Source organism: Phocoena phocoena, chromosome 6 (genome assembly GCF_963924675.1).
Source record: "Phocoena phocoena chromosome 6, mPhoPho1.1, whole genome shotgun sequence".
NCBI classification, from domain to species: domain Eukaryota; kingdom Metazoa; phylum Chordata; class Mammalia; order Artiodactyla; family Phocoenidae; genus Phocoena; species Phocoena phocoena.
This window is the reverse complement of record NC_089224.1, coordinates 71,501,628-71,528,374: the sequence shown is the minus strand read 5'-3', so window position 1 is coordinate 71,528,374 and position 26,747 is coordinate 71,501,628. Positions and strand designations below refer to the sequence as shown.

General features: G+C 40.7%; 1 protein-coding gene across 1 annotated transcript in view; it reads right to left on the bottom strand.

The window, feature by feature from the left end:
• Positions 1-26,747, bottom strand: part of PCSK5 (proprotein convertase subtilisin/kexin type 5) — a 320,817-nt gene that overhangs the window by 233,672 nt on the left and 60,398 nt on the right. Inside the window, exon 3 of the mRNA XM_065879408.1 lies at positions 7,263-7,376. Coding sequence (XP_065735480.1) covers positions 7,263-7,376 — 114 coding nt within the window. The remainder of the gene's footprint in view (positions 1-7,262; positions 7,377-26,747) is intronic.

Below are 26,747 nucleotides of genomic sequence, written 5' to 3'. Positions count from 1 at the left end.
CAAAGACACTGTAAGGACTGGGAAAAAATAAATCTCTGCTAAATATGAATGAATGAATGATTGCATACATGAATGAACATTTGCCTCATAGGAACTTTCATTCAGTTGGGATTTTCCAGGCTGTAAAACAAATATGGACTTACACTTAGGATTCAAGTTTGCCTTTTCTTGGAATTATCACTTATGAGTATTTTTCTTTGGTGTTAATTTATTCATTCAGTGAACACAAAGTTTTAATAAAGGAGGAGCATTATTCCATCTCAGGCACTCATGCGCTTGACTCCCCAGATACACTTGGCGGGCATCTGGGAACTTGGGTTTGGGGAGGGTTCTCACCATTTCTTCATAAGTATGTCTCACTGTGTCTACACTGGTTACACAAACAATACGGTTTGTGCTGAACGCCTCTGAGAGTATGGAATCCGGGTACATGGAAGGCACTGGGTACCTACACGACCAACCCCCAGTGAAAACCCTGAGCACCAAGTCCCTCACGAGCTCCCTGGTAGACAACATTTCACAAACGTTGTCACAATTCATGCTGGAGGAATTAAGTGGGTGTGATTCCACTGAGAGAAGTCTCTTAGAAGCTTCAGCTTGCTTTCCCCTGAACTCCACCCCACGTGGCTTTTCATTTTGCTGATTTCGCACTGTATCCTTTCACTGAAATAAATCATAGCTGTATGACTCTATGCTGAATCATGTGACTCCTCCCAGTGAATCACCAAATCTGGGGGTGGCCTTGGGGACCCCAACAAGGGGACACACTGAGACTGAATTAGTAATGAAACAAAAGCATGGGATACAACAGTCAGGAACTCACGGGGTGGGTCTGAGCTGGAACTCAAGACCTGGGCCTACTGGTGGTATGTGTCTCTCTAAGACGTACTCTCCAGTTCAACTTGCCATGTGGACCTAGAGGAGGTTCAAGGAGGAATGAACTCAAGAAAGCATCTAGTCCAGATTCCTCATTTTTTCAGATGAGCTAAGGTTGAGAGCGCTAAAATACCTTTCCACAGGACACAGAGCTAGTTCGAAGCAAACACTGGTCCACCAAAACCACATCTCAACCCCCAGTAGTTCCTACCAGGAAATCACTTGCTGCTTGGCTGGAGTCCGTCCTTTCTCGGAAGCCCTCCTACTTACGTCAAGACGGGCCACATGGTTGCAGATTTACACCGTGTTGCATTTTCAATTAAAACAGCTAAATGGGGTGTTGTAAAAGGATGATTTCCAAGCTGCCAGGACAATAATGCCCCAAACTCCACCAGATTTTATTAGAGTCAAGTGACAGTATAAGTCATCAGGAAAATGTGTGCCAACCACAGAAACAGCAATGCCTCACACTCTTGGAGAACTGAATACCATCCAGTTGGCTGAGAAAGAACCATGTGGCTTACAATCATTTTTCACAATTACTATCCTAGCTAGTTCATAGTTTTTGGCGGATATACCTCACACGCATAGCCGAACTCAGCTAATTTTTACTCTGCTGATCGACAAACATGATTTTTTTTCCTCCAAGAAACCACCCAGAGAGCTTTCATGAAATTTGAGGTAGTGCACCAAAAAGTGAGCCCATTTGTTAAAACCTGGCTTTTAAAAATTCATATTAAGTAGACCACCCAATATTCATTACAAAAAATTCTGTGTTAAGAATACTCACTAGTCATACTCACAACTACAGTCTGAGAACCAAATAGCAAGACTGCACAAGGCCTTCTTTGCTTTTCTCTTTGGAATTGAGCTTGCCTTCCATAAGGCAGGAAAAAACATTTTTTTAAGTCCTTTACTATGGGCTTCTCCAAAATCACTATGAGTTCTTAACAGTTAGACAAGAAATACTGTACAATGCTAAAACACGTTCCTAAGGCAATAAAATATTTACATGACTAAAGGAATAAAAGAGCTATTCTATTAAACTTATATTTTCCTCCAAGTTTCATTTCCAGTTTGCCTTCTTGGGACTCTTTGTCAAGAGCCTGAGTACAAATTTCATGTACGAATGTGTTTCAGGATGACTTCAGAAAATATAAAATCTACTATAAATTGAATAATCCCTCCCACAAAGAGAAACATCCTGCCAACAAAGGGGAACTCCCTCCCCCCCGCCTCTGTATTTCAAATGCAGCATCTGCCATAACTCTGTAAGGGATGAAGGGACACTATTAGGACAGGATTCACAAGGGGCTTCAACTGTATACATAACGTTCTATTCCTTAGATTGGGGGTGGGTGGACCTGCATTTGTGGTAGTCTTTCAAATTTTTGTATGTCTTAAATATTTTGTCACAATTTACAAAAAATTAACTCCCTGAATTTGCTCAATTGGCATTCCCAGACCCTTGAGGAGGCATCTTACTTAGGCTTGCTATCTCTAGAGTCAAACTGAATTTTCTTCAGGGGGTCAAAATGGTCCATTATACCAGCTGGGTACATTAAATCCATGTCTATTACACTGAGTTCCCAAAGACTTGGCCAAATCTTCACAACCTTTCCTATCAGATATCCTTTGTCTGTGGAACATCTTGAAAGACTATATAAGCCAAGGATATTTTTCTATCAGTGCAAGTAAAGTGAAAATATCTTTTTATATTAAAGCTGCCAGCTTCTCAAATAGAAAGTTTTGTAAGAAAAAGGTATAAGATCAAGAGGAACAAATTAAATCGACCGAGTGCACTTTAAAGTGTCTCATAAGTTTTTAAAAAGCTCTTCTTCCTCCAACTGATAATGGGAAGATGGAGGCCAGCTGTGTTCACATAAACCTCCTGTTGAAAATATGATAGAGCACGGAGATCTCAAAGCAGTCCTGAGAGTCAAACAGTATCAGCTCAACTGGGAACTTGTTAGAAATGCAAATTCCAAAATCTCCGCTGGGGGGCGTGAGAGGGGTGGGCAGCAATCCCTCCAGGTGATTCTGATGCCAGCTAGTATGAGGTCCAGGGACTCGGAAGTTGGAAGTCTAGCCTCTGGAGTCAGAGTGACTGGATTTGAATACCAGGATCTGCCCCTGGTAAAGAGTGTGACTTTGGGCAAGTTACTTAACTTGTCTCTGCTTTATTCCTCAGTGTAAAATGAAGACAATAATGGTTCCCAGCTCACTGGAACACTGGCAATGAGATAATATTATACATGTGAAAGTCTGGCAAAATGTTTGACAAAGACTCAATAAACGTGAGCAATTATTTTCTCTACATGATCACAGATGTCCAGTTTATTCATCTATTATTTGACTAGCACTTATTGAGCATTTACCACAGACACGGGCAGTGAATAACTCAGGACTCCTGGCTGCATACTAGAATCACCAGGGAATTCTGATGAGATCCTACTGCCTGAGCCCTCCTCTATACCAAAAATAACAATCTCTGAGAGTGGGACCCAAGCTTGGATATCCAGTAAAAACTACTCAGGACATTTTAATGGAAGAAGCAAATCTACAAGCAAAAATTACAGCCCAAAGCCCATGGAGCTGGGTGTGTGCACATGATCCCAGAGAAACGTTTAGGGAGGAGTCGTTGGCCCAGCAAACTTTCACTGGCACTTATATATTCCTCTCCTGCGTTACTGATCTTCTTGGGAAGCACGATTTCCTAAATCCTCGGTGCTTGCCACCATGCTGACAAAGAGGAGATGCTAGAGTCTGTCAGCGCAATGAGAAGCGAGCTCTGTTTCTACGCCTAGACCCTCCCAACTCCTGGAAGCCTGAGCACAGTGTTTCAGGTCAGAGGAGTAATTAGACAGCCGTCATCTCCATAACAAACTCTTGTATATATACCTTTCCTTGAATATACTGCCCAAGCCTCAAGGCTAGACATGATGGTTTCACATACCATTTCCAAGGGGAGGAGTGACAGGGGCAAAGCTTTTAAATTAATTAAAAGAGACACTCAGGCACACTTCATGCCATTCTTTAATCTCTGTTCTCCTGTGATAAATATAGACTGACAGGACCAGGCCCAGGCTAACGAGCTGAGGGTAGGACCCTATGGAGGCTCACCAAGCAGCCCTCAGAAACACTGCGGCAGGGCCGAGGGCTCAGAAAAAGGAAGAAGGAAATCAGCACCTTCCCCAACTGTGTCACTGACATGTCGCCAGAGCGCTCTGAAGGATGCCCACTGCACATGTGATCACACCCCCCTTCAACTAGGAGCAATTAAAACAACAGATAAAAAGAAAACAGCATGTATTATAATTAAAAAGAGAAGAATAATAACAATTATGATTTACTGAGAGTTTTCTAGTGTCAGGCAGTGTGCTGAAGGCTTCCTGTGCAGTATTTCATTTCATTATGGTAACAAGCTTCCCAAGCATCCTTCCCTCCTAGTAGTATACACATGCTTGTGTAGTTCCCTCACACACTGAATCAGAGTTCAAACATGTGGCCAAGAGAAGATTACAGAAGTAACTGCGACTTCTGAGCTTAGATCATAAAAGACATCACCGCTTCTTGACACAACCTCTTGAATCACTTGCGCTGGGGGAAGACGGAGCCATGGAGCCAGGTGGACACTCAAGCAGCCCCACGGTGAGGCCCACATGGAGAGGAACCAGCCACATGACTAGGCCACCTTAGAAGTGGACCCTCCAGCTCTAGTCATAGCTTTGAGTCTTCCAGCTGAAGCCCCAGACATCACAGAACAGAAGTCGTCACCACTGGGCCCTGTCTGAATGCCTGACCCACAGAACCCAGAAGATCACTGTCTTAAAAACTAAGCTCTGTAATTTATTATGCAGCAATAGCTAACTCATACGTAAGAGCTAGATACTCTTATTTTATAGCTGACAAGAGTTTAACTGATTCAATCGTGGGCGTAGTAAGTGAAATAATGGGGATTTGAATCCATGTTTGCAGATTTGAAGTTCTGACTCCTATTCTGTCACCACTCCTGACAGATAAACATATGGTGTGTAACCTATTTCCCGCCCCTTTCATTAAGGGAACAGTATGTATGTAATAGGAAGTTTTGAAGTATTTTGGTTGTCCCCAAGATACTTTGCCCATCCTACATGGAACCCACCATTCTGCCCTGTATCTCAGCTATTTCTCCATGGATAGATTAGAAGTTCCTGGAGGGTTGGAGTAGTGTCTTCCTTATGACGGTGCTTGTAAATAGTAGAAGGATGGGGATAGGATGCCACTTTAATCCCCTGGACTCCCGTCAATCTGCCTGGTTTGGCAACTCTGCTCCACCACTCTCAGGCTGGGTGATCTTAGGCAAATGGCCTAAATTTTATGAGCCTAAGATTTCTCACTCTTATAACACGGGGCCAATATTAATGCACACTTTTGTTCACACTACATTAGAAAAATATTAGCACAAATAAAGTATGAGCACATTGCCTGGCATGTGCTAAGTGCTCGACGAATGTTACCTATTTGAATGATTACCATCAAACATGCGTTGAAAAACATCCCATATTTTAAATGGCCAAACAGAAGCTCTTCCCTCTCACCCTTTCCTTACATCAAAAGAGAATTTCCAAAGAAATGGCAGTGGTTCCTGGGAGTGAGGGTATCTCACTCTATAAGCACTGAAACCTTTGGCGTCACCTTGGCCATGGCCCCTATGACAGCCCAACCTGCCCTGCTGGAGTGGTGAGAGGGCAGGGGAAAGCTGCTGTACACTTCCACTGTCCAGTGGGACATGTGCAGACGGCAATTTGGTTCTTTCTTGCAAAAAGCTACGTAAGGCAAAGAGGGTCTCACTCCCCCCAGCCTTATAAGCAGGGGTGTAGGGGGATTTTGCTTCCATCCTATCTCTTAATCCCATTACATCCTTATCATCTTGTCAGCACAGACAAAGCTCCTTAGCTCCTGCCAACACTCCCTCTAATGCCTTCCCTTGTGATTCACCCTTTCTTGGTCTTGGAGCTAATAAGCTGTCAAATGTCTTACTGTCCCCTCAGGTGATTTCTACTCAAATGCTGTTTAGAGTCCCACCTCCCTTTGAACTTAGCTTTATGGCTCCTTCTTTTTTACACAGAGTTCTCTGTGTAAAATTCTGTTTGGGGTCCAAAATCTTTCCACAACCTTCCACTTCCAGGTAAGACTAAGAAAAGGGAAACTGGGAGAAATGCCAGCTACATTCACCCATGTCCAAATAAACACAAATTCCTAGTGTTGCTAGATGCTAGGTTAGATTCTCAGATGGGAGGATATAAGTGACCCCCTGCCCAAAATAACAGAGCAGATTTAAAAATACAACAACTATGAAACAAAGTGCCAAGGGAAGGATGCCAGGAGTGGCAGAGGAAGGACAAACACGGACAGGTGAGGACATGGGAGACGTGAAATAGTCAGCCTTGGGTGTGGGCTCTGAGGGATGGACAATACTGAACCGAGGATGTGGGGAAGGGCAAAAGACCACTCTGGGCAGAAGGAATGAAATGCAAGGAGGCAGAAAAGCATCAGACAAGTATGTGGAATGCAATGGATTTGTAGAGAAGCAGGGTCAGGGAGTGCAAAAAACCAGGTAGATTGGAGGAGATAGCTCTGGCAACAATTTGCAATAAAGATTTTCAAAAAAGAGAAAAGTTAAGGTCTTTTGCAGATTATAGAGCAAATGGCAACGTATGAATTTCATGATTAAGTAACATATTCTAATCAATTTCCCAGGTATCATGAATATAAAACCCTAAGACTAGAGAAGTGTCAATATACTTTCAAAGGAGGCGACATCAACTGAATTTCTAGATCACTCTTCCCAATATGTTAAATTTCCCTCACTGAAAGTTTTTGCTTGAACCAATGAACTAGCTACAAGTCAAATACTTTTCAACTGCTTTTCTCCTAGTCTAGTTTTAAAAATTGTTACCCAAAGTGAGAAGGCACATTTAGACAACTAAAGTCAGGAATCTGTTACCCACTCGCAGTCATTTCAATGATTTCCAAGACCCAGTACCATTAACTAGGCTGGTTTCAGGGTGGAGTAGATGAGTAACAGAGGTGCACATAACTATTGCTAGGTCTTGGGGTGTCTGCCCTTAGTACATTTTTCTATCTTCTCGCCCAAACTTACCAAGCTACTACACAGAGTAAGATCTCAAACAGAAATAGCTTCAGAATCAGAACTCCCTTCTTTCTCCTTAGAACTAGAGAGCTAAGTTCAAAAAAGATCCAGAAAATATCACAGGCCATCAATCTCCATCTTGAAACAGGAAAAAGTCCCTGGTCACTGTTTCTGCGTCCTCCCAGTCCTAACAGACAATCCCTGCACAACACAGAACAGAACGCCGTGGCCCCAGGCCAGGCAAACTCACCATATACCACATGCTTGGCCACTTGGGATCATTGAAGTAAGTGGACTGGGCGTGGCTAAAGTCATAATCCCTCTTGGTCCGTTTTTTTACCACTTGTTGTTGGATCCACTCCACCTGCCAAGAAGGACATTTGGTGAGTGTTCAAGTTCCATCAGGGTTAGCACAACATAAATGACAGTCTGGGACATTTCCATCTTGAGTCAGTTCTGTTTAAGTCACAGGTTTCATTCTGGCAACTAGAATCTCCAGAGCATAGAGATGCCCTAGAAACCTGGTTCTATTGTATCTTTAATGCAGGTAGGCTTTGTAGTCTTTTATGACAGATCATTCATATTTCTCAACAACATGCTCACCCCTTTAGCTTTTCCAGAAAGCATATTTTACTCCCAATTTATTGCAAATTGATAGTGTTAATTTTTAAAGCTAATTTATTCATCCTGACCTTATACTAAGGGCTAGAAAACTTCTCTAAAGGTCCAGATAATAAATATCTTTGGTTTTGCAGGTCACACAATCTCTGTTGTAAGTACTCATTCTGCCATTGTAACACCATAGACAGCACATAAACAAATGGGTGTGACTATGTTCCAATACAACTTGATGTATAAAAACAGGTGGGAGGCTGGATTTGGCCCACAGGCCACAGTTTATATCAAAAATTTTAAATGGTCTGGGATTACACATCAAATTAAGAGAATCATCCTCGGATCAAATGCTCTAGGATCACAAATTTTTTTTTTAAAAATGGCTGTCTATAACAGAGTGGTGGAAAAAGCACTATTCAGGTAATCAGAAAACCAAAGCCCTAGACTTGTCTCTGGTACAAAATTGGAGAAGTCACTCAACTGTCTGAGCCATAGGTTCCCTGTCAGCTCCAAAATTCAAACCCTCTACATTTGAGAAAGTCTTAACATTTAGCCACAATTAGTTTTTAAAAAGCATCTGGGAACTTTGAGTTTAATACAGAATTGTAACCTAAATGGTATGGGTATGAATGGGGGTACTTTTAAAAACAGTTAATCATTATGGCAATATAAGAATAAGCCTGTTTCATTTTGAACGGAGCATCTCAGATACAGTATCAGCCCGGTGGCATTCTACCATTTGTTCCTAAATTCTCTTTGTTCGATTTCTTCTGGCCATAGCTAATTCAGTTGTAATACTCTAAAATGTTTCCACCATGTATCTCTACTCTCCACAAAGGAGTTAAAAACTGGTGGGGGGGGAGGAAGACTTTGTGGTCCACTACTATGATCTGTGATTCCATACCCATCCATTCAGTAAAGATTTCAGAACCTCTCTTGACTACTTCAAAGATTACTGGAGGAGAAGGAATACTAAAGGACCAATTAACAAGCTCAAAATGCATAGCTATAAATAAGGTACTAAGGCCAAAAGCCCAACTAATAAATTTCTATGATTCTCATATTGGGAAATATTATTCAACAAGAAGATTGGTATGCAAGGTGAATTTAAATAGTGAATTCTTAGTTACATCACTAACAAGGCAAACAGAATCACACAGCCTCCCAAATAAGATCTATTTATGATTTGGACCACAGCTAAGCATCATATATGTGCATTTTCTGCTAGATAATTTAAGCAAAATTATCAGTACAGAGAAAAGTCAATAAATGAAAAATAATATACTGGAAAATGAAAGTTTTCTGTTCCTGCTTTAATTAATCTAGACCAAGTGACTCAGTGGCACTGAATCATTCTACATCACACACACATGCACACATGTGTGCACACTGGATAAAAGGTATTACATGTTATTTCTTTAAACTATTGGACAATAGCTGTCAGGCAAGCTAATAAGGATCTTGTTTTTTCTTTACTCGAAGAGACTGCTATTTAGAAATCACACTGAAACTAATGGGGCATTAAAAATGTGTGTAATTTTTTTAAATGAAGAGAGTAATTTTTAAAGTGACCATGTTTCTAAAAATACAGAACAAAATCAATTTCCTTCTCAATCAAAGTGGAGCAGCAAGCATGAGCGTGCATGTATTTTGTCTATTTCCAGAAAACATTTTAATCTCTTTATTTCAAACAATCTTCCTAAGGAATGAGTTTCATAAAGTCATTTATTCATTCAATATGCAGTAAGTGCTTATTCAATACCAGACACTGTACTGGGAATTTAAAGATGACTAAGAATAATCTTTGCCTTTGATGGACTTAATTTTATCAAGGAATATTTAGCAATTATTCTACAGTTCTCCACTTCATAAAAATGTCATTATCTTCATGAATGACACGTGATGCAGGATGTATCACTAAACTAATTAGACCATTTCTGACAATTTTGACTATGCAAATTACATCTACAGTCCTTATAGTACTGTCTCTTAAGACTTAGCCCAGTAAGATGGAACTAGCTCATATTTGCACACTTGGTAAAAGAAGGCTGCAGATCTGTTTAGACCAAATGCTTTTCAAACTAATTATATACTGGCAGTGATCTTTCCTAAGAGAGCCTCCATAAATCCTGAACTGCCAACATATATGTGTTCACAAATCAGAAGGTGTCAAATCTCGTGTGGACTCAGTAAAGAGACGGCTTAAGCTCAGAACAAGTCTACAATAGGGTAGGGTGGATAACTGTCTCTACAATGACACTGTAAGTATGCACTTCTCCCTACATGTGTGCGTGTGTGTGCGCGCACGCGCGTGCGCACACACACACACACACACACACGCACAAATGGACAAATGGGATAAGTATGTGAGAAAACCAAGTGACAGCCATTTTCCCAGATGAACTATAGGTACTAAAATAGAACAAAATACCTCACCAAACACCATCTCTTCTGTAATTTTACCAAACAAAAATGCTTAGTTACAGGGCTCAGTGGCCAGAAGATAGCACAGCAAGTTGGCATCTACATTTGACTATAAGTCACTCTGATCACAGGGCTGCAATACTCAAGAAAAGTACAGTTGTTTTTTTTAGTGTCAGATACCATGTATTTTGTTTTGGTGCTTTACGAGTATGAGTCTATAGCCCTACATTTTTGGGAAAGCGGGAAAAGTACCCCTTGGGTCTGAAGATTTCTATGGCTGGAAAGAGCATATTTATATTTTTAAACCATTATCCATATGTCTGTCCTTGAGACCTTAAAAAAAAAGCTCAGAGGTAATGCATTATACAGATTTCACTTCTTGCCAAGAAGCCCAGTGCGAAGAAAAACCAGTTAGAAATTCATTTTCATAAAACTATGGTCAGCCCAGGAAAAAAGGAAAACTGTGTGCTTTCCCTCACTGGTTTAACTTCTAAAAGTTCTATTTCCTATATATTACGGATCTACATTTAAGCCAGAGTATAAAAACCTTTAGACCTCTGAAATCAATCTAGCCTCCATTAGTTAAGCCACCTGTGTGGTACGGGGTGTTAAGGACAGCCCCTCGCTCTACACACAGAGCTGACCTGCCTACATGGTCCACATGAACAGTGGGCATTTGCCACTTCAGAATCTTTGTCTAAACATCTTCTCTTTCATCAGTTTCATTTGTCAAGCAAAGCACGTTAATTGATGATTATGGGAAGCCTACCCACAGTCTCAGCTGAACTCATATCTCATGATTTTGGAATTTACCAACTTTCTGACACTACACACACAGGGAAGGAGATTTGTCAGCAATCAGAGAAAAGAAGATGTTATAGCCCATGAATCTACATTATATAAGTTATCATATAAATATAAACAGAAAACCAATTATGGTATCTATCACAAGAAAGACAAATACTGCATGGTATCACTTATATGTAGAATCTAAAAACAAAGTCAAAACTCATAAAAAAAGGTAGAAAAGTGGCTGCCAGGGTCTGGGGGTGGGGGAAATAGGGAGAAGTTGGTAAAAGGTACAAACTTACAGCTGTAAGATGAATAAGGTCTGAGGATCTAATGAATAACATGGTGACTACAGCTGATAACACTATATTGTATAATTGAAATTTGCTAAGAGAGTAGAACTTAAATGTTCTCACCAAAAAAAAAAAAGAAGATAAACATGTGAAGTGATGGATGTGTTAACTAGATGGGGAGATACTCTCAATAGATCAAATATATCAAATCAAAATGAGGTACACTTCAAGTGTCCTACACTTCAAGGTACACTTCAACATGTCAAGTTTTATATGTCAATTATACTTCAATAAAACTGAAATTTAAAAAATATGTAGTATCTCCACAGTGAGGAGAAATCAGCCCTTTAGATATTAAAATATATTAAAGCTAATAAGTGAAACACATACTGATAGCAAATGTCTACAGGTATTGATATACCAATGGAATGGGATGGAAAGTCAAGAAACTGACAGAAAATATGTAAGAATATAGTATATGATATGGCTGCTATCCTAAAGCAATGGGGGAAACCAGATTACTTTACAAATCATGTTGAAACATGAACCAACTGGGGAAAAAAATAAAATTAAAACCATTCCCACATCTTAATCAGGATCAGTTCCAAAAGAATCATATTTAAAAGTAAAAGTAAACAAATAAACCCATATAAGTCCCATGAGAAACAAAGGAAATTTTGAAAAATAACCTTAGAGTGGATGATGCTTGTCTAAGTATAATAAAAACCACAGAAGTGATTTGGAAAAATGGATACATTCAACTACAGAAAACATAAATTTGGCATGGCAAAAATTACTTCATAAACAAGGTAAAAGACAAACTAGAGAAACATTTATAGCTGCTACCAAAGTCTTTTCCCTCAAATATAAAGAGTTCCTGGGACTTCCCTCATGGCGCAGTGGTTAAGAATCCACCTGCCAATGCAAGGGGACATGGGTTTGAGCCCTGATCCAGGAAGATCCCACATGCCACAGAGCAACTAAGCCCGTGTGCCACAACTACTGAGCCTGCGCTCTAGAACCCACAAGCCACAGGTACTGAGCCCGTGTGCCACAACTACTGAAGCCCACGTGCCTAGAGCCCGTGCTCGGCAACAAGAGAAGTCACCACAATGAGAAGCCCACACACAGCAATGAAGAGTAGCCCCTGCTCGCCGCAACTAGAAAAAGCCCACATGCAGCAACGAAGACTCAATGTAGCCAAAAAACTAAATAATTAAAAATTTAAAAAAAAGAGTTCCTACAATCAGTAAGAGAAAAATTCAATAGGAAAACAGGCAAAAGAGAAGAGTACAATAATCTCCAAAAAGGTAAATCAAGTTTCTTAAACATATAAAAACATGCCTAACCTCATGCATATAAATACAAAAAACCAAATTAAAACCACACCAAGATAAGGCTTTTCACATCTCACCTTTCAGATATAAACATTCTAAATATTGATGCCATACTACCAGGGAGAAATGATAAAATAGTCATCCTCATATAATGGGGATGGGAATGTAAATCTATACAACTCTATGGACAGTAACTGGACATTACCTACAAAATTCCTAAAATAAGTCATTCTACTTTTAGAAACTTACCCTACATTTTCAAAAAATATTTTATTTAAGTATAGTTGATTTACAACGTTGTGTTACTTTCTGCTACCCTATATTTTTATTAACACATGTAAATATACAAGGTTATTTATTGAAGCACTTCTAGTAATAACTGAAAGTAATAAACAACCTGAATATACACTGATAGGGATTAATTAAACAAACAACGACATATCAATATAATGGAGCACAATGCAACCATAAAAGATAATGAAGTGGGCTTTATGTATTGACAGAGAATAGTCTCCATGATGTAGCCTAAAATGAAAAAAAAAAAGGAAGGTGCGAACAGTCTACAAAAGATACTACAATTTTTGCACCTCTCTGAGGTAACTGCTGTACACAAAAAACCCTGATAGCACTGGTTGCTTTCTGGGGAAATAACTAGGTGATTGAGATGCAGGAATACGAGGGAAAAGTTTTACTGTAGGCCCTTTAATACCTTGTTACTTTTGAACTATGTGAGTATGTCACCTATACAAACAATTTTAAATTTCCTTTAGTTTAACATGTTCCATTGGTTACTATTAATGTAATCCAACGGTATCAGATGTGACCAAATGCCTAAATTACAACATATTTTAAAAGCAATAATGAGAAAAATAGTACGTAAAAAGTACCTTAGATGGTTTTGTAGTATGTTATAACATGGCCAATATTGAGAAAAGGTGGGTAAATAACCAAGAGACGTGGTTGGCATTTGGGGAACCTGGTTTATAATCTCAGATGTGCCACCAGCCACCTGTGTGACCTTGCAAAATCTTCGTGGGCTTCCTTCATCTGTAAAATGATAGAAGACAGACTAAATATGCTCTCTACTCTCTTTCTTCTGGCTTTGAAATTTTTGTCGATGTATGTGGTCTACTCTCTGATGTGACTGGGAATGAAAAGTCTGTGTTGAACACAACACAGAGGTGAGATAGGTGCCCCTGTGGACATATGATCTTAAGTCGTTCTGTGCAGATGCACGATTAATATTTAGAAAGGAACACAGTAAATATATTACTACTTTCGTGATTTGATGAAGCAGACGCCAGCAAATAAAATATGTGGGATTCCATCTTTCATATTCTTTTTTGATCAGCTTTGACAAAATGGGGGAAAGGAGCATGAAGAGATTTCTCCCCTCTGTTTTCTTCTCTGACTTTGAAAACAAACAAACAAGAAGTACTGGTTAAGTACATACCGGCTGTGTAATTTTTTCCTTTGGAAGTAAGGGATTGATGGAGACGATTTGGCACTGACAAGCTACTTCCAAACCTTAAAATCTGAAGCCAACATATCCCAAAAGTTTTCTAAAATTCTGATCAAGAAATCAGAGGTAATCATTGAGAGAATCAGAGAATCTAGTAAAAGTATGCGTTCAGGGTATAACAGTCTTTAGATTTTGCTCACTAACTGGTAATCAGTGAGTTACTAAATACTGACATTGTTATTTGATTTGATCACTCTTTTTGAAGAAAAAAACCATAATTGTTTGAATTCTGCTTCTTTCAGAGGGCTACTTGTGAACAAAATAAGCATTATTGCTTATCTGAAGGAGAATTTTCACTTGACTTCCTTGAGATAGGCACACTGAATCCTATTTAATGACTGCAGACATCAGAGGTTTATGTTAAAGAATCATCTAGCCAGGAATATGAGGAATAATACAATTTTGAAAGGTCATTGAGAAGAAAGTTGTGAAATAAATACTGCACATATGTTTAGAAGAGGGTAATAGAAGACAATGTAGGCCTCAGTGAAAAACTTTAACTGTCCTAAAATTTTATAATTAGCTGGCTTTCTCCAAGAGAACCCTATATTTTTAAATGTGTCATCAATTTAATCATGTTCTATTTTGTATCATGAAAAACTCATGGCAGTATGGTTCTAACTGTATTACTTACTTTTGGAGAATTAAAGTTATATTTATTCCCTTAAACTATTCCACTATTATTTGCACACTTCTAATTTAATTTCCTAATGTGTTGTCTAGTTTTTTTCCTCCCCATTTCTGCTAAGATGATGTATGAAAGGGAAAAATGAACGGTTACATCCAGTTAAAGCAGTAAAATTTATTCCCCCCACCAAGGCCTTTTCTTTCATTTCTCTATTCACTCCAAAAATATTATATTAAGTACCTACTATGTGGCAGGCACTGTCTGGATGCTACAAAATGGCAGTGAGCAAAATAACCAATTTCCTGCCTCCAGGCAGTTTCCATTCCACTGGGAGTTAGACCATAAGCATGTAAATAAATAAAAGATTATATAATAGATTTTCATAGTGTTAAATGGTGCAAAAAGTAAACAATGTAAGGTGGTTGAGAGTGATTATGGAGGAAGGGGCTATTTTAGGTAAGGTGGTCAAGAAAGGCCTCTTTGAAAGATGTGATATTTTAATAGAATCCTGAATATTAAGAAACCAGCCATATAAATGTCTCAAGGAAAATATTACAGGCAATGTGAATAGCTAATGCAAAAGCCCTAAAACAATGTGTGTCTATAATTTGGTCTACAGCTCATCCATGGGCCATAGATGCCTACAGCGATCCCTCAAGGCCTAGGGGTAGGTATACCAGTAGTGCATTTCACCCTCCAGTGGATGGATGAGGAAAGAGACTCACACAAGTCATGGAAGCTGGTTCCCAGCCATCTGGTCAACTAATTCTGGGCTCCTGAGTACAAGGAAAATGGTCTAGAAGGCCACACAGGTTCAGGGTGGGCACGTCCCCAAGGCCCCACCAACTCCTCAGATGGTAGGGACAAACTCAGCTGAAAAAAAAAGGCTCAGCAAGACCCTCTAAAGCATGAGGCCCTGGGCAGAAGACCCTCCTGCCCAGATCTAGGAACGGTACTTGTGTGATGCTAGCCACTATAAACTGGTCCAGTAAGGAGCTGTGATACAGATTCTGTCCTTTCAATTATGTAGTAAAAAATCACAGTTTCAATGTCATCTAAACAGCAGAGAAATTATAAAATGACTTCTAGGATAGAAAGGATTCCAAGTATGAAGCATTCAAGCATTAAGGAAAGGATAAGGCATAAAATGCTATTTAGTGTATAAGCAGGTATGGAACATTGTATTACTAATCAGAAGACAAAGTTACTTGATCCATCCATCTCAGACATATCAATTACCACCTCTGCAACTCCACAAAAAAGGATATAATATCTGTGTTGGACAAATTTTGCAAAACAATGTAACATTAAATTAGATTTATTCAAAAAGCAAGGAGGTTATTTCTAGAGCTATATGTAACAATATTTAGCATGTGCTCTTCATACATGCAGAGGGGTAGAGCTGGACTAGACTATGTCACAGATAGGCAGTACAGAATAATGAACTGGGAAAGTGTGCTACCTGAGTTCTTGGTAGAGTGCCACCAATTACTAGCCTGTCCACTTTGAGCAAATCACATAAGCCTTAACGTTCTATATTCTCACCTGTAAGATGACATTTTTGAGGTGAGGCTCAAAATATATTGCGCTCTACAAATGCAGGCTCTTACAGGACTTAGTACCTTGTATTTTAATTGCATGTTTCTTGCCACTTCCTTGAAAGAAAGAAGCTAGGTTTTAGTATTCCTAGTATCAAGGGCAATGCTTGACAACAGGCCCTCAATAAATAGGTATAGAGGGCTAGACAATATTTTTACATTGAATTAATACATTTTCTGTTAGGCATGTTTAAGTCTTCTACTTATTAAAAAAAATAGCAGGAAATCTTAAACAGGAGAGGGTGCTAAAAAGGGTGTATGCTTAATTCTACCAAATATAATAGGATATTTCATATTTCAACAACAGAAAGATGATAGCACAAGTTATTACTTTACTAGCAATGAATAGGATGGGTTCTTTCTATATATAGTTCTATACTTTTAATGTATCATGGAACCCTTTTCGGTTTGATCCTCGACTTGAAACCTGCTGTACAGATTATCTTAGGAGATGGAACCACTTCCTCCACTTTCCGAAACTAAGTCTGAGAAGCAACAAAAGACAGTGTCTACAATTAAAATGGATAAACATAGATGAAGTAGTGGTTGACACAGGTCAAGAACCTGGCATATGAACACAGAAATCAGCAGTCTTTCATAAACTACAAGGGTCCAGGGTTAAAAAAAGTCAATGAATCCCACAGTGCTAAATGATGCATTCTCCCAGACAAATAAAGAGCATCTCCAATATTTAAACGGTCAACAACTAGTCCGTGAGCAAAGGATACGGCAGAAGAAGTAGGATTTTAAAAGCAGCTCCAGAGGTAGAATATAAGAACAAGAAAACGACTGGAAACCAACTCAAAACAAAACAGGAAAAGGTGCCAAACTGATAAGAAAAAACATATTAGGGCATATTTCTTTACGGAACATTTATTTTCAAACATTTAAACTTAAGACTTCACACATCCTGGCCACTAGTAATAATACTCATAAGCAACAGTTTTGTTCCCCTTTGTCCGATAACAATACATATATTTATATATATTTATATCTATATTTTGCTTTCCCTTTATCTTTCCAGTAAAGATAATCTCAAAAGATTTTAGGTTCATTTTCCCATTGATGTGTCACTTGCTAAACTTTCTTAAAATCCCTTGAAGGCATGACACATTTTATACTTGTTTCAAATGTAATATATTTGTCTTTTGAAACAAATTTAATTTGTCCTCTAGGGGAAAAAATAGCTCCCTATTCCTAGTCATGCCAAAATGCTTTCCAGTGGGTAAAACAGAATTTGATTTCTGTTAAAAAAAAAAAAAGTGTGTGTGTGTGTGTGCGTGTGTGTGTATACACGCAAGCACACAGATGCACCCAGCACATGGAATAGAAGTGGTAGAAGGAAAAGCCAGTGATGTCAACTCATTAGATACCTGAATGGCAAAGAATGTTGCATTTTTAAAGTTGGATCTCAGGTTTTTCTATTTTAAACTTTAGGACAATTAATGTAAGCAATGAGAGGAAATTCAAAAAACAATTTTGATTGCTTAAAAGTATTAAAAGGAAATGGAATTCTAAAGTACCTAAACTAATTCTACTGTCTGAATGCCACCTGGGTTAAATTCACACTTTTTATTAAATGCAATCTTAAGGCAGGGATTAAACTGGGACGGCACAGAATTCCCTCCAGCTTCACTCTAGGATCAAGATTACCACTGCATTAAAAACACAGTGGCATGACTTCATTCTACATGTATTTGTCTTTTGAATAACCATCCTCTAAGCAATTTGAAAGCCAAGGCAAGGTAATAAAATCCACTGAGCATTTAAAGTTACACCTCATTCTTCCCTTAATACAGCTTAAGTTTTAGATATCTGCAAAAATGACAATTTTACCTTAAAACAAAGTGTTAATCACTTAATAGATTTTGGTTCTCTTTGACCAATCCTGCAACTCTGTGAATAAATCATTCAAGATATTCCCAGATCTGTATTTGCAAAAACTGGATGCCCTCAAGTTGTATATCAAGTGAATACAAAGACGAGCATTATTTTGTACAGAGTGGAGAAATTGTTCAATTCAGCTGAGATTAATATAAAAAGAGGCAAATGCTGGCAAAGGAAAGGGCAGTCATTCTCATTATTTCTCCAAGCAGAGGACATGGGGTGATCTGCTAAATACCAAAAGTGTATCGGCATTTTACTCTTAATATAATGTACCACTTAATTCCATGGCTCACGAGCAATGATTGTAAAAGTTACACTCACAGGGGGAGAAACACTCTTCTCCAGTGACTAATTCAGCTCCACTGCACACATTGTCTTATTCTCCAAGCTATTTGAATATAAATGGCAATAGCTTTTTGTTTCTAATTTCCATGGACCCTACTGCTATGAGTTTGATCACAGTGGAAAAATTTGAGGGGGGGGGTGAGTACATAAATTCAGAATTAGGTACCCGAAGTTTTAATTTCATCCATTTTATTCTTTGTTTCAATGTAAGGCGTTCTCAGTACTCTGATAGCTTCTGTTTTTTCATCTTTCCAGCATCTGTAAATCTCTTTACCGTCAAGATCTCAAATCTTGGAAATCAAGAAACTACCAATTGTTGTGTTAGTAAGTTCTAGCACTATGAATCAAATGGGGTTGGGCTAAAAATCAATGTCTTCTCTTCCTCCTGTTGCTATAAGATAAATATGCAACTTTAGGGGTGAATGCACGAAGTCTGCACAAGGGTTCTATGTTTTTTTGAGGCTACCTGACATTTTTAAACCTAAAATGAGCTCAAAATGTGTAAGTCAGTAAGTAGTACGAAGTCACCAGCGGGGGAGAAGTCTGGATGAAGACCCCGTGTTGGGCCCCCAAAACGCAGAGAGAAATGAGAAAGGTGGGCCTTTGGAGAGGGTCTCTGACTTGGGTTTTCACTCCTTTCCCTTTTTTCCTGAACTCTAACCTTACACTTGGCAGAGATGGCAGGGGTGTTTTGCAACAAAAATACTGGAACTGTGGCAGCTCTTAAACACCATCATCACCCTCTGAAATATTTAGCAAACAGCTACTTTGGTCAGGATGGGGGAGAAGCATGCCTCCAGCCTCCTGGAATAATACTGTCCAAAATCCCTGGGCCAATGGGAAAGGGATTGGCATTTTCTCACCTAAATCCAGTTGCCTGAGGCAAACCAAATGTTTTCTCAATTTCACTGCTGTTCCTTCACCTTGAAACCACTGACAAGGCTTCCAGCAAGGTGGTACTTGACCAAACTTGCAGGTCAGAGCACATAAAAGTCTGGAGCGGGGCCTGATGAGTGAGCGTGCCCGATGGAGCTTCCGCCTGCCCTCTGCGAAGGCCAGGCAGCGCCCTGGCTCCCAGCTTCCTGGCGGCCTCCGTGTCACAGCCGAGGAGTGCCAATTCACTCCACTGGGCCTCCCTCTCCCTGAACTCATAACTCATACCCACCACAGTCAATTACAGGAGCCCCGGGGCTGAGGCTCAGGGAAGGAAAGAGAAAGCACATTTTCAGCACTGTCACCAAATCTGACACATTTTCAGTGGGGAGACCCAGAAGCCACAGCTCTCCCCCTTCAAGCTTCCTTCTTTCCTGCTGTGTCTTTTGGATGCCTTACCCTGGAGTCTGTTGTGTCAATGTTCATGGGATTGTGATGAACTTTACTGCACCCAGGGGCTGTCAGCAATTCTAATGCATCACTTTCCCTCCTCCAACGAGTTCCACTCTGGCACATTCGGGCTCTCGGCAGTGGAGTGAGAGCTTGGCCTGGACCACGGTTCCCGGCAACCCTACCGAGTCTTGGCTACTTGAGAAAGGGCCGTCAAAATTGTAGCACCTGGGCTTCCTTGGCGGCGCAGTGGTTGGGAGTCCGCCTGCCGATGCAGGGGACGCGGGTTCGTGCCCCGGTCCGGGAGGATCCCACGTGCCGTGGAGCGGCTGGGCCCGTGAGCCATGGCCGCTGAGCCTGCGCGTTCGGAGCCTGTGCTCCGCAGCGGGAGAGGCCGCAACGGTGAGAGGCCCACATACCGCAAAAAAAAAAAAAAAAAAAAAAAAAAAAAAAAATTGTAGTACCTGCCAAGTCCACTTCATAGACTTGGTTCAGTATAACACTTAGCCGCTCAGAATCTAGGGGAGGGAAGGCAGAGCAGAAAAACGGAAATGACAGGCTTGAAGATGATGTCTAGAATTTGTCAAGGTTCAGGAGGATAAAAGCAGCATCTCTCTAGCCCTCAGAGCAGCCGCGCCACACCTTGCCCGGAGCAAGCACCCTGTAAGGATTTACAGAATGAATGACTGTATTAACTACTCTTTCAGTAAAGGAATAATTGGTAGTCCAGTTGTTTTTCAGCCCCAAATGCATTAGGGAAAGCCAATAAACAAGCTCTAGTAGGACAGGAGTTCTCAGTCTCTGGAAAGAGAGGGGAAATGATCTGTCATTTTCAGATAGGATCTTCCGGATTTAGGCTCAAAACAGACCAATGAAGTCATTGTTGCTTGGCCAAGGAATAAATCATATAGGTGATGGCAGCTGTGTTTTTTTGCGGTACTTTGATTTCCAATGGGTAAAGAAATCACTGGTTAATGCTTTTGAAAGTAAAACTGATGTTTTTCATGTTTTGTGCAAAATAAAATCTACCTATTGTTTCTTGAACACCACCAAACTGTCCCATGAAAAGATCATCCTTTCACCAGTGGGGAGCCTGTGGCACTGGGAGGTTAAGTGACTTGATCAAGTCACAGGACAGTAAAGGACCTGAAACAAGAATCCTTAACAAGTAAATCCACGCCCAGGTTTCTTTCCATAGAACACAGTGGTTCCTTACTGAAATCTCTCTTCAGCTGATGGAGTGGGTTGAGGGAGCACATCTTTTTCCTCCCCCTTTGTGTCATTATAACATTTCTATGTCTGGAGATTAGTCAAAGCCGATTACTTAACTAGAAGCTTTAGTGGGTGAAAGGTGAGGGAAGGAGGAAAGAAAGTAGGACAAAATGGCATAACACCGGAGCTTTTATCATCAATGTAAGGAATCTTGCAGAGGTGCTCAATTACTCAGCTGGAAGCATTTTAAAATGGGTTAAGACACTCAGTTAAGTCTGCAAATGACAGGAGAATTGTCTGATGAATGAAAAATAAAAATCTGAATCAGGAAAAGAATTCTCAGCACAGCCTTGGCAGTGATGACAGAAATCCTTTTTCCCTCAAGGGTACCTTCTGACTTGTAATTTAAGAGCCTAGGAAGTTCAAGGCCTAAAAATCTCCCAAATTAAAAAAACAAAACACTACCTCATTGTAACCAAATCCTTAGTTACCCAGATGCTTTGAATTAGACTGAATTGACAAGATGAGACAAAGGAAGACATGATGGTTACTGATTAAAAGCGGGGTTTCTGGAGTCCACGCAACCTGTGTTTGAGAATGCTGGATTGTCCACTGAAAAGCACACTGACCTCAGACAAGTTACTTAACCTCTGAATGTCAAATGGGGCGGACAACTGGAGCTGAAGACTAAAGGAGCTGATTCATGACAGGTCCTTAGCACAGTTCCTGACACAAGACTGTCCACCATGCAGCCACGGCAACGTGTTGGTATGCCCAACTATGCCCACCAAGGAGTTTACTGCTTTCATTAGCCCAAGAGCTGCAAGCTTGAGTTCAGTCCCAATTGACCAGAATGTGACACTGAAGGTCAAAGTTTTACAAAGGCACACTGGACTGGAAATCAGGAGATCTGTACAATCCAGCCCTGTTACCTCTTTGGTTTCAATGTCCCTCTCTACAAGCTCAAGGTGTTAGGCCAGAGCAGTGAGCTGAGCCCAGGGGTTCAGAGAGTTGCCTCCACGGTCAAGGAGGTGTGGATAAACAGTAAGGCCAATCAATGTCCCCTCCTCCCCACCCTCCAAAGTAGGCCATCTCTTTTTTTTTTTTTTTTTGCGGTACGCAGGCCTCTCACTGTTGTGGCCTCTCCCGTTGCGGAGCACAGGCTCACGGGCCCAGCTGCTCCGCGGCATGTGGGATCTTCCCGGACCGGGGCAAGAACCCGCGCCCCCTGCATCGGCAGGCGGACTCTCAACCACTGCGCCACCAGGGGAGCCCAGGCCATCTATTGAATAAAGTATTTTGCTTCATACCAGAAAAGACTATCTCAAAGGTTCTGAGATCCCACATGGTGAGTAAAATTCTACTGAACCGCTAAGATTTTTAGACCTGCTTTTTGTCTAGCATTAGGGCAACCTACATTAACCTCTGAGAATTAAGATTTCTCATTGTTTGTTTGTTTTGTGCAAATAAACTTTCCAGCTCTTTTTATCTTATGGAGTAATCAGCAGTAGCCTGGGGTGGAAGACTGGAACCAGGGAAAGCTATGTTGATGACAGAATTCCACTAAGGGCAGTCATGATGTTTCTCCATTAAAGTGGGTTTCTGGGCCTTCCATAGAACGATTCTAATGAACACATATGTCTTAGAGTTTACCAAAGCCATGTTTAGAAAAGGAAGTAGGTATGCACATAATGATTTCTATGATAATATAAATAATTAAATAAGCTCACAATACAGAAGGTCACAAAAAGGTTCCACAAACCATATGAAGTGGTCCCCACCATTGATGGATCAGATCTGACCACTCTTCAGCATTTCCACAGCCATCACCCTAACTGAGACACTGATTTTCTCATATCTTTCTCACTGAAATCCCTAATAATTCCCTGGTTGGATTTCTATAAAGTTTGGCCCTCATTTCTTTCATCCTCCAAACTCTTCCAGACGACCTCAGTAGATAAATTGTTTTATCCTAGCACCCTCTTGGTGAGGGCACCTGCTTTCCTCCTCTGGTGCATTCTGAGTAACCTATGCTTATCTCTACCACAACCATTATTAAAAGCCTTTGAACTATTGGCTTGTCAGGCTTCCCCATGAAAGCTTACCTTCCTAGAAGGAAGAGATTGTACTTCCCATATCGGTGTCCCTGGCACTTGGCAGATTACCTGGCTGACAAAGGAGGTGCTGTAAGTATTTGCTGAATGAATTAATTTGCCTGTAAATGCACGAAGAATAGAGCAGAACATTGTAACGGACTTGGACTGGCGTTCAAGGCCTTGCCTCAACCGGCCTAGCTCCTGAGACTGACCTCACACTTGTTTGATATAGGTGGTCCTTGCTAAGCTTTCAAATCAACCTGATTGGAGACCCTTTTACTGAGCACCAACCAGGTGCCAGGCACTGGTGTTTTATCAGTGAATCCACCAGAGGCCTCTGACTCCCTGGAGCAGGGGAGACAATTTAGTTAATTGCTGGCAATTAAGATCAGGCAGGTCTCTGCCCTCCAGGAGCTTACTTACAGCCCAGGAGGTGGCGTTATTACAACACCAAGGGGCATATGTCTTAGCAACATAGGATTCTCCCTGGTCCCTTCTTGCTCTAAAATGTTGTATCTTGCGAGGTCTGGAAAGCTTCGGCATGTTCCTCCTGCTACACTGTGTCTTGTGAAGTGGGCCAAGGATAGAGAAAACAGGAACCCTCAGCCAAAGGGGTGAGGCGAAAGCTGAGCATCTGAAGCACATCACAGTTCCTTTTGGGCCCTGGCTAAAACCTGTCACCTCGTATCTGCAGTGGGACTCAAGTGGAAATGGGTTACCTCCTTCCGCTTGGAGGCTCTCTGTTTACTGAGGCTGACTGTGCCCTGCATGGAGAGAACAAAAAAGCCATGCAGAGGCAGAACTAGCTTTCCTTCACGTAAAGATATAACGTGCAGGGCTGAATGGTTTCACAGTATACGTTGTGTAGAAATCGGATAGACAAAACTAGATGGCTCTAGGTTAATTCTAGAAAGCAACACTTACTATGTAACCTTGCCCAAGTGATTTGACCTATCTAATTATCAGTTACCCTGGTGTGTTGTGAGCCAAAGTGACGGGCACGTAGTAGGTGTTTGGTAGAAAATAGTTCCTTTCCAGTACCCTTACCACTCTTGGGGCCAAACTATCAAATATGTTTATTGACAGGTTAACAGGACACACTGGGGGTTCAAACATGGATAGGTCCACCTGCGATTAATTGAATTTAATTGAAGTTGGTAAAACCACTAAAAACAGGACTATCTCTATAGCAAGAAGAGAGATTTTTCAAGAGCACATGGTAAGTTGCTCTCTTTCTGGGTGGAGTACCCAATAAATGTCCTATTTATAAGTAGCTATTAAAAAACTTTTGTCAAGAGAAGCACTGCAGGTGACAACCACGATGTAGTTTTTCACTTTCTAGCTACCCCACATCCTCTAGAATAGGATGAAACTGTCAGTTTCTGTTTCCCAATCGCTAGTCCAACCATCTCCCAGAGGCATTTTGGCCAGTTCCCAGACGGTAAACAATCTGCTGAAACTGACTTCCATCAGGACTTCTGGAGAGATTTCTCCTTTCTCTGACCTACCTCCAGGGCCCTTTCCAGCCCTGCCTCAGTACAAGCTGGTATGCACCCAAAGCATTAACCCTGGACTAACTTCTAGATGAGGGGCTTGGCGCCCAGAGCAGCCAAGATGGCATCACAGGGCAAACCGCCTTGCGGGCAGCGACCTTATCTGTATACTTGCACACCGTACCATGCTTGTCATCCACCCTCTGCTGTCTCTCTCTAATGTGCCCTCCACAGCTCACAGGCTGGATTCTACTTCCTAACTACAAATCCCATCGCTGTTGGCAATCTGTGGCCCTCGTGTGGCAGGTCCAGAGCTCAGAAGGTTGTTCTCCCCAAGAATGCCCTCCTATTCTGGAATCAGGGACTAAAAAAGCAAAAAACTAGCTTTCTGCATCTATTTGTTTTTGCTTCATACACCTAAGAAAGGGGGACATAGCCTCACCAAAAAAGTCACCAATAAACATGGGATCAGGGCCTACGGTACACTTTAGTTAGCAGCCTCTCATGTCCTGCCGCAGATTCTTTGCCTTTTGGGCAGAGATCTTAGAGATTATCTAGCTCAAACCTTTCATATTACAAATAACGAACTCGAATCCAAGTGAGGTTACAGTTTATTTGTGATAAGAAAGGTCTTCCTCCTCTGAGGCCTGCCCTTTGACCACCATTACACAGTCTAATATTTGATGCTTGGCTTTTAAGCGAAATTGAACCAACGTGGATAATGACCCCCGACATGGGCAGGAAGAGACAAAAGTGCTGTTAAAAACAAACTTGGCTTTCTAAATTTTGACAGTGAACTGCCGGATTTAAAATGTGAGCCTACAAGGAAATAGCCTTGTAAACATATACAGCAGATATGCAGTAAGGACTTAATTAATATGTGAAGTTGAAATAAAGCATGAATTAACAATGGCATTCATCAAACCGAAATTATGCTGCTGTTAGTCATGCATTGGCACTTGTGGGCTTTATTCCCTCAGTCATACGTAAAACATGCCCAGGTGCACACCTAGTAACCATCAAATACAATGGACAAACATCCCAGGTGCAAAGGAAGCACTGCTTGGTGAAGGCCACCTGTCTTTGGTACGCTTGTGCTGACCACCCCATAACTCATCCCACTGTTGGCATTTTTTACAACAGTGTTCTAAACACAAGTTTTATTTCATTGCTTTTAACCCAAGATGTGTGTAAAATATTCAAGAACACTGAGATAATGCCAGGAAGAGTGTTCTGAGAACACTCAAAGTTTTAAAACATATTAGTCAAGCAATATAAATATTCACTGTCTTGAGGTAAAAATATCAAAAAAAAAAAAAAAGAAAGAAATGAAAAAGAAAAACCAAGACACAAGGAACTCTCAGAACACCGACTTGTCTGTATTCTGGCCAAAGGACTTTTACCCTGTTACAGGTAAATGTGCTCTCTTGAGACAGGAGAGCAATGCAGCTGCCAGTGTCATCAGCTCTGCTCACCAAGTACCACAGTCAGTCCCAGGTACTCTATCCATACGGTCTCTAATCCTCTCAGCAAAAGGTTGGATGTTATCTCCATTTCCCAGCTAAAGAAACTGATATTCAAAAAGAAGCAAAGCCCAAGGTTACCCATGAGACTATGCAGAGCTGGGATGTAAACCCACAGCTAAGTCCATGCTTTTCCACTTCACTATAAGCCATCATTCAATTATGCTTTAACCAAGAGTAAAAACGAACTCAAACAAATGCTCTGACACTACCTGCCCTTCCTTGCCTGGCACGAGTCCACAGCTCTCTAAGTTGGCTAAGAACCACACGAAAACTAAATGTCAGGATGCCGCAGGACAGTTGTTGCCAACAAAATGATTCAGGTGAAGATGCCTCCCCCGTAATTCTTCTTCTTCCAAGTTGCTTATTTTAAACACAAAAGCTCCTTAGATTTTCACTGTAAATTGTTGGAACTGGAAATGTGAGAGCAATTTCGGAGGAAAGCTGTGATTTCCGTGGTTTGCCAAAGTCTGCAGCCCAGAAGAGCCAAGATTATGTTATTTTCCCCCAGAACGGTGTTAGTAGTGATCTCTCTCTTGATTGCGTCAGATCAAGTAACCCCAAAATACTAACCAGTGAGCTATGGCCCAAGCTGATCTTTTAACTTTGCTTTTCTATGGTATTTCAAAAGAATAAAAGAAAAAAGGGAA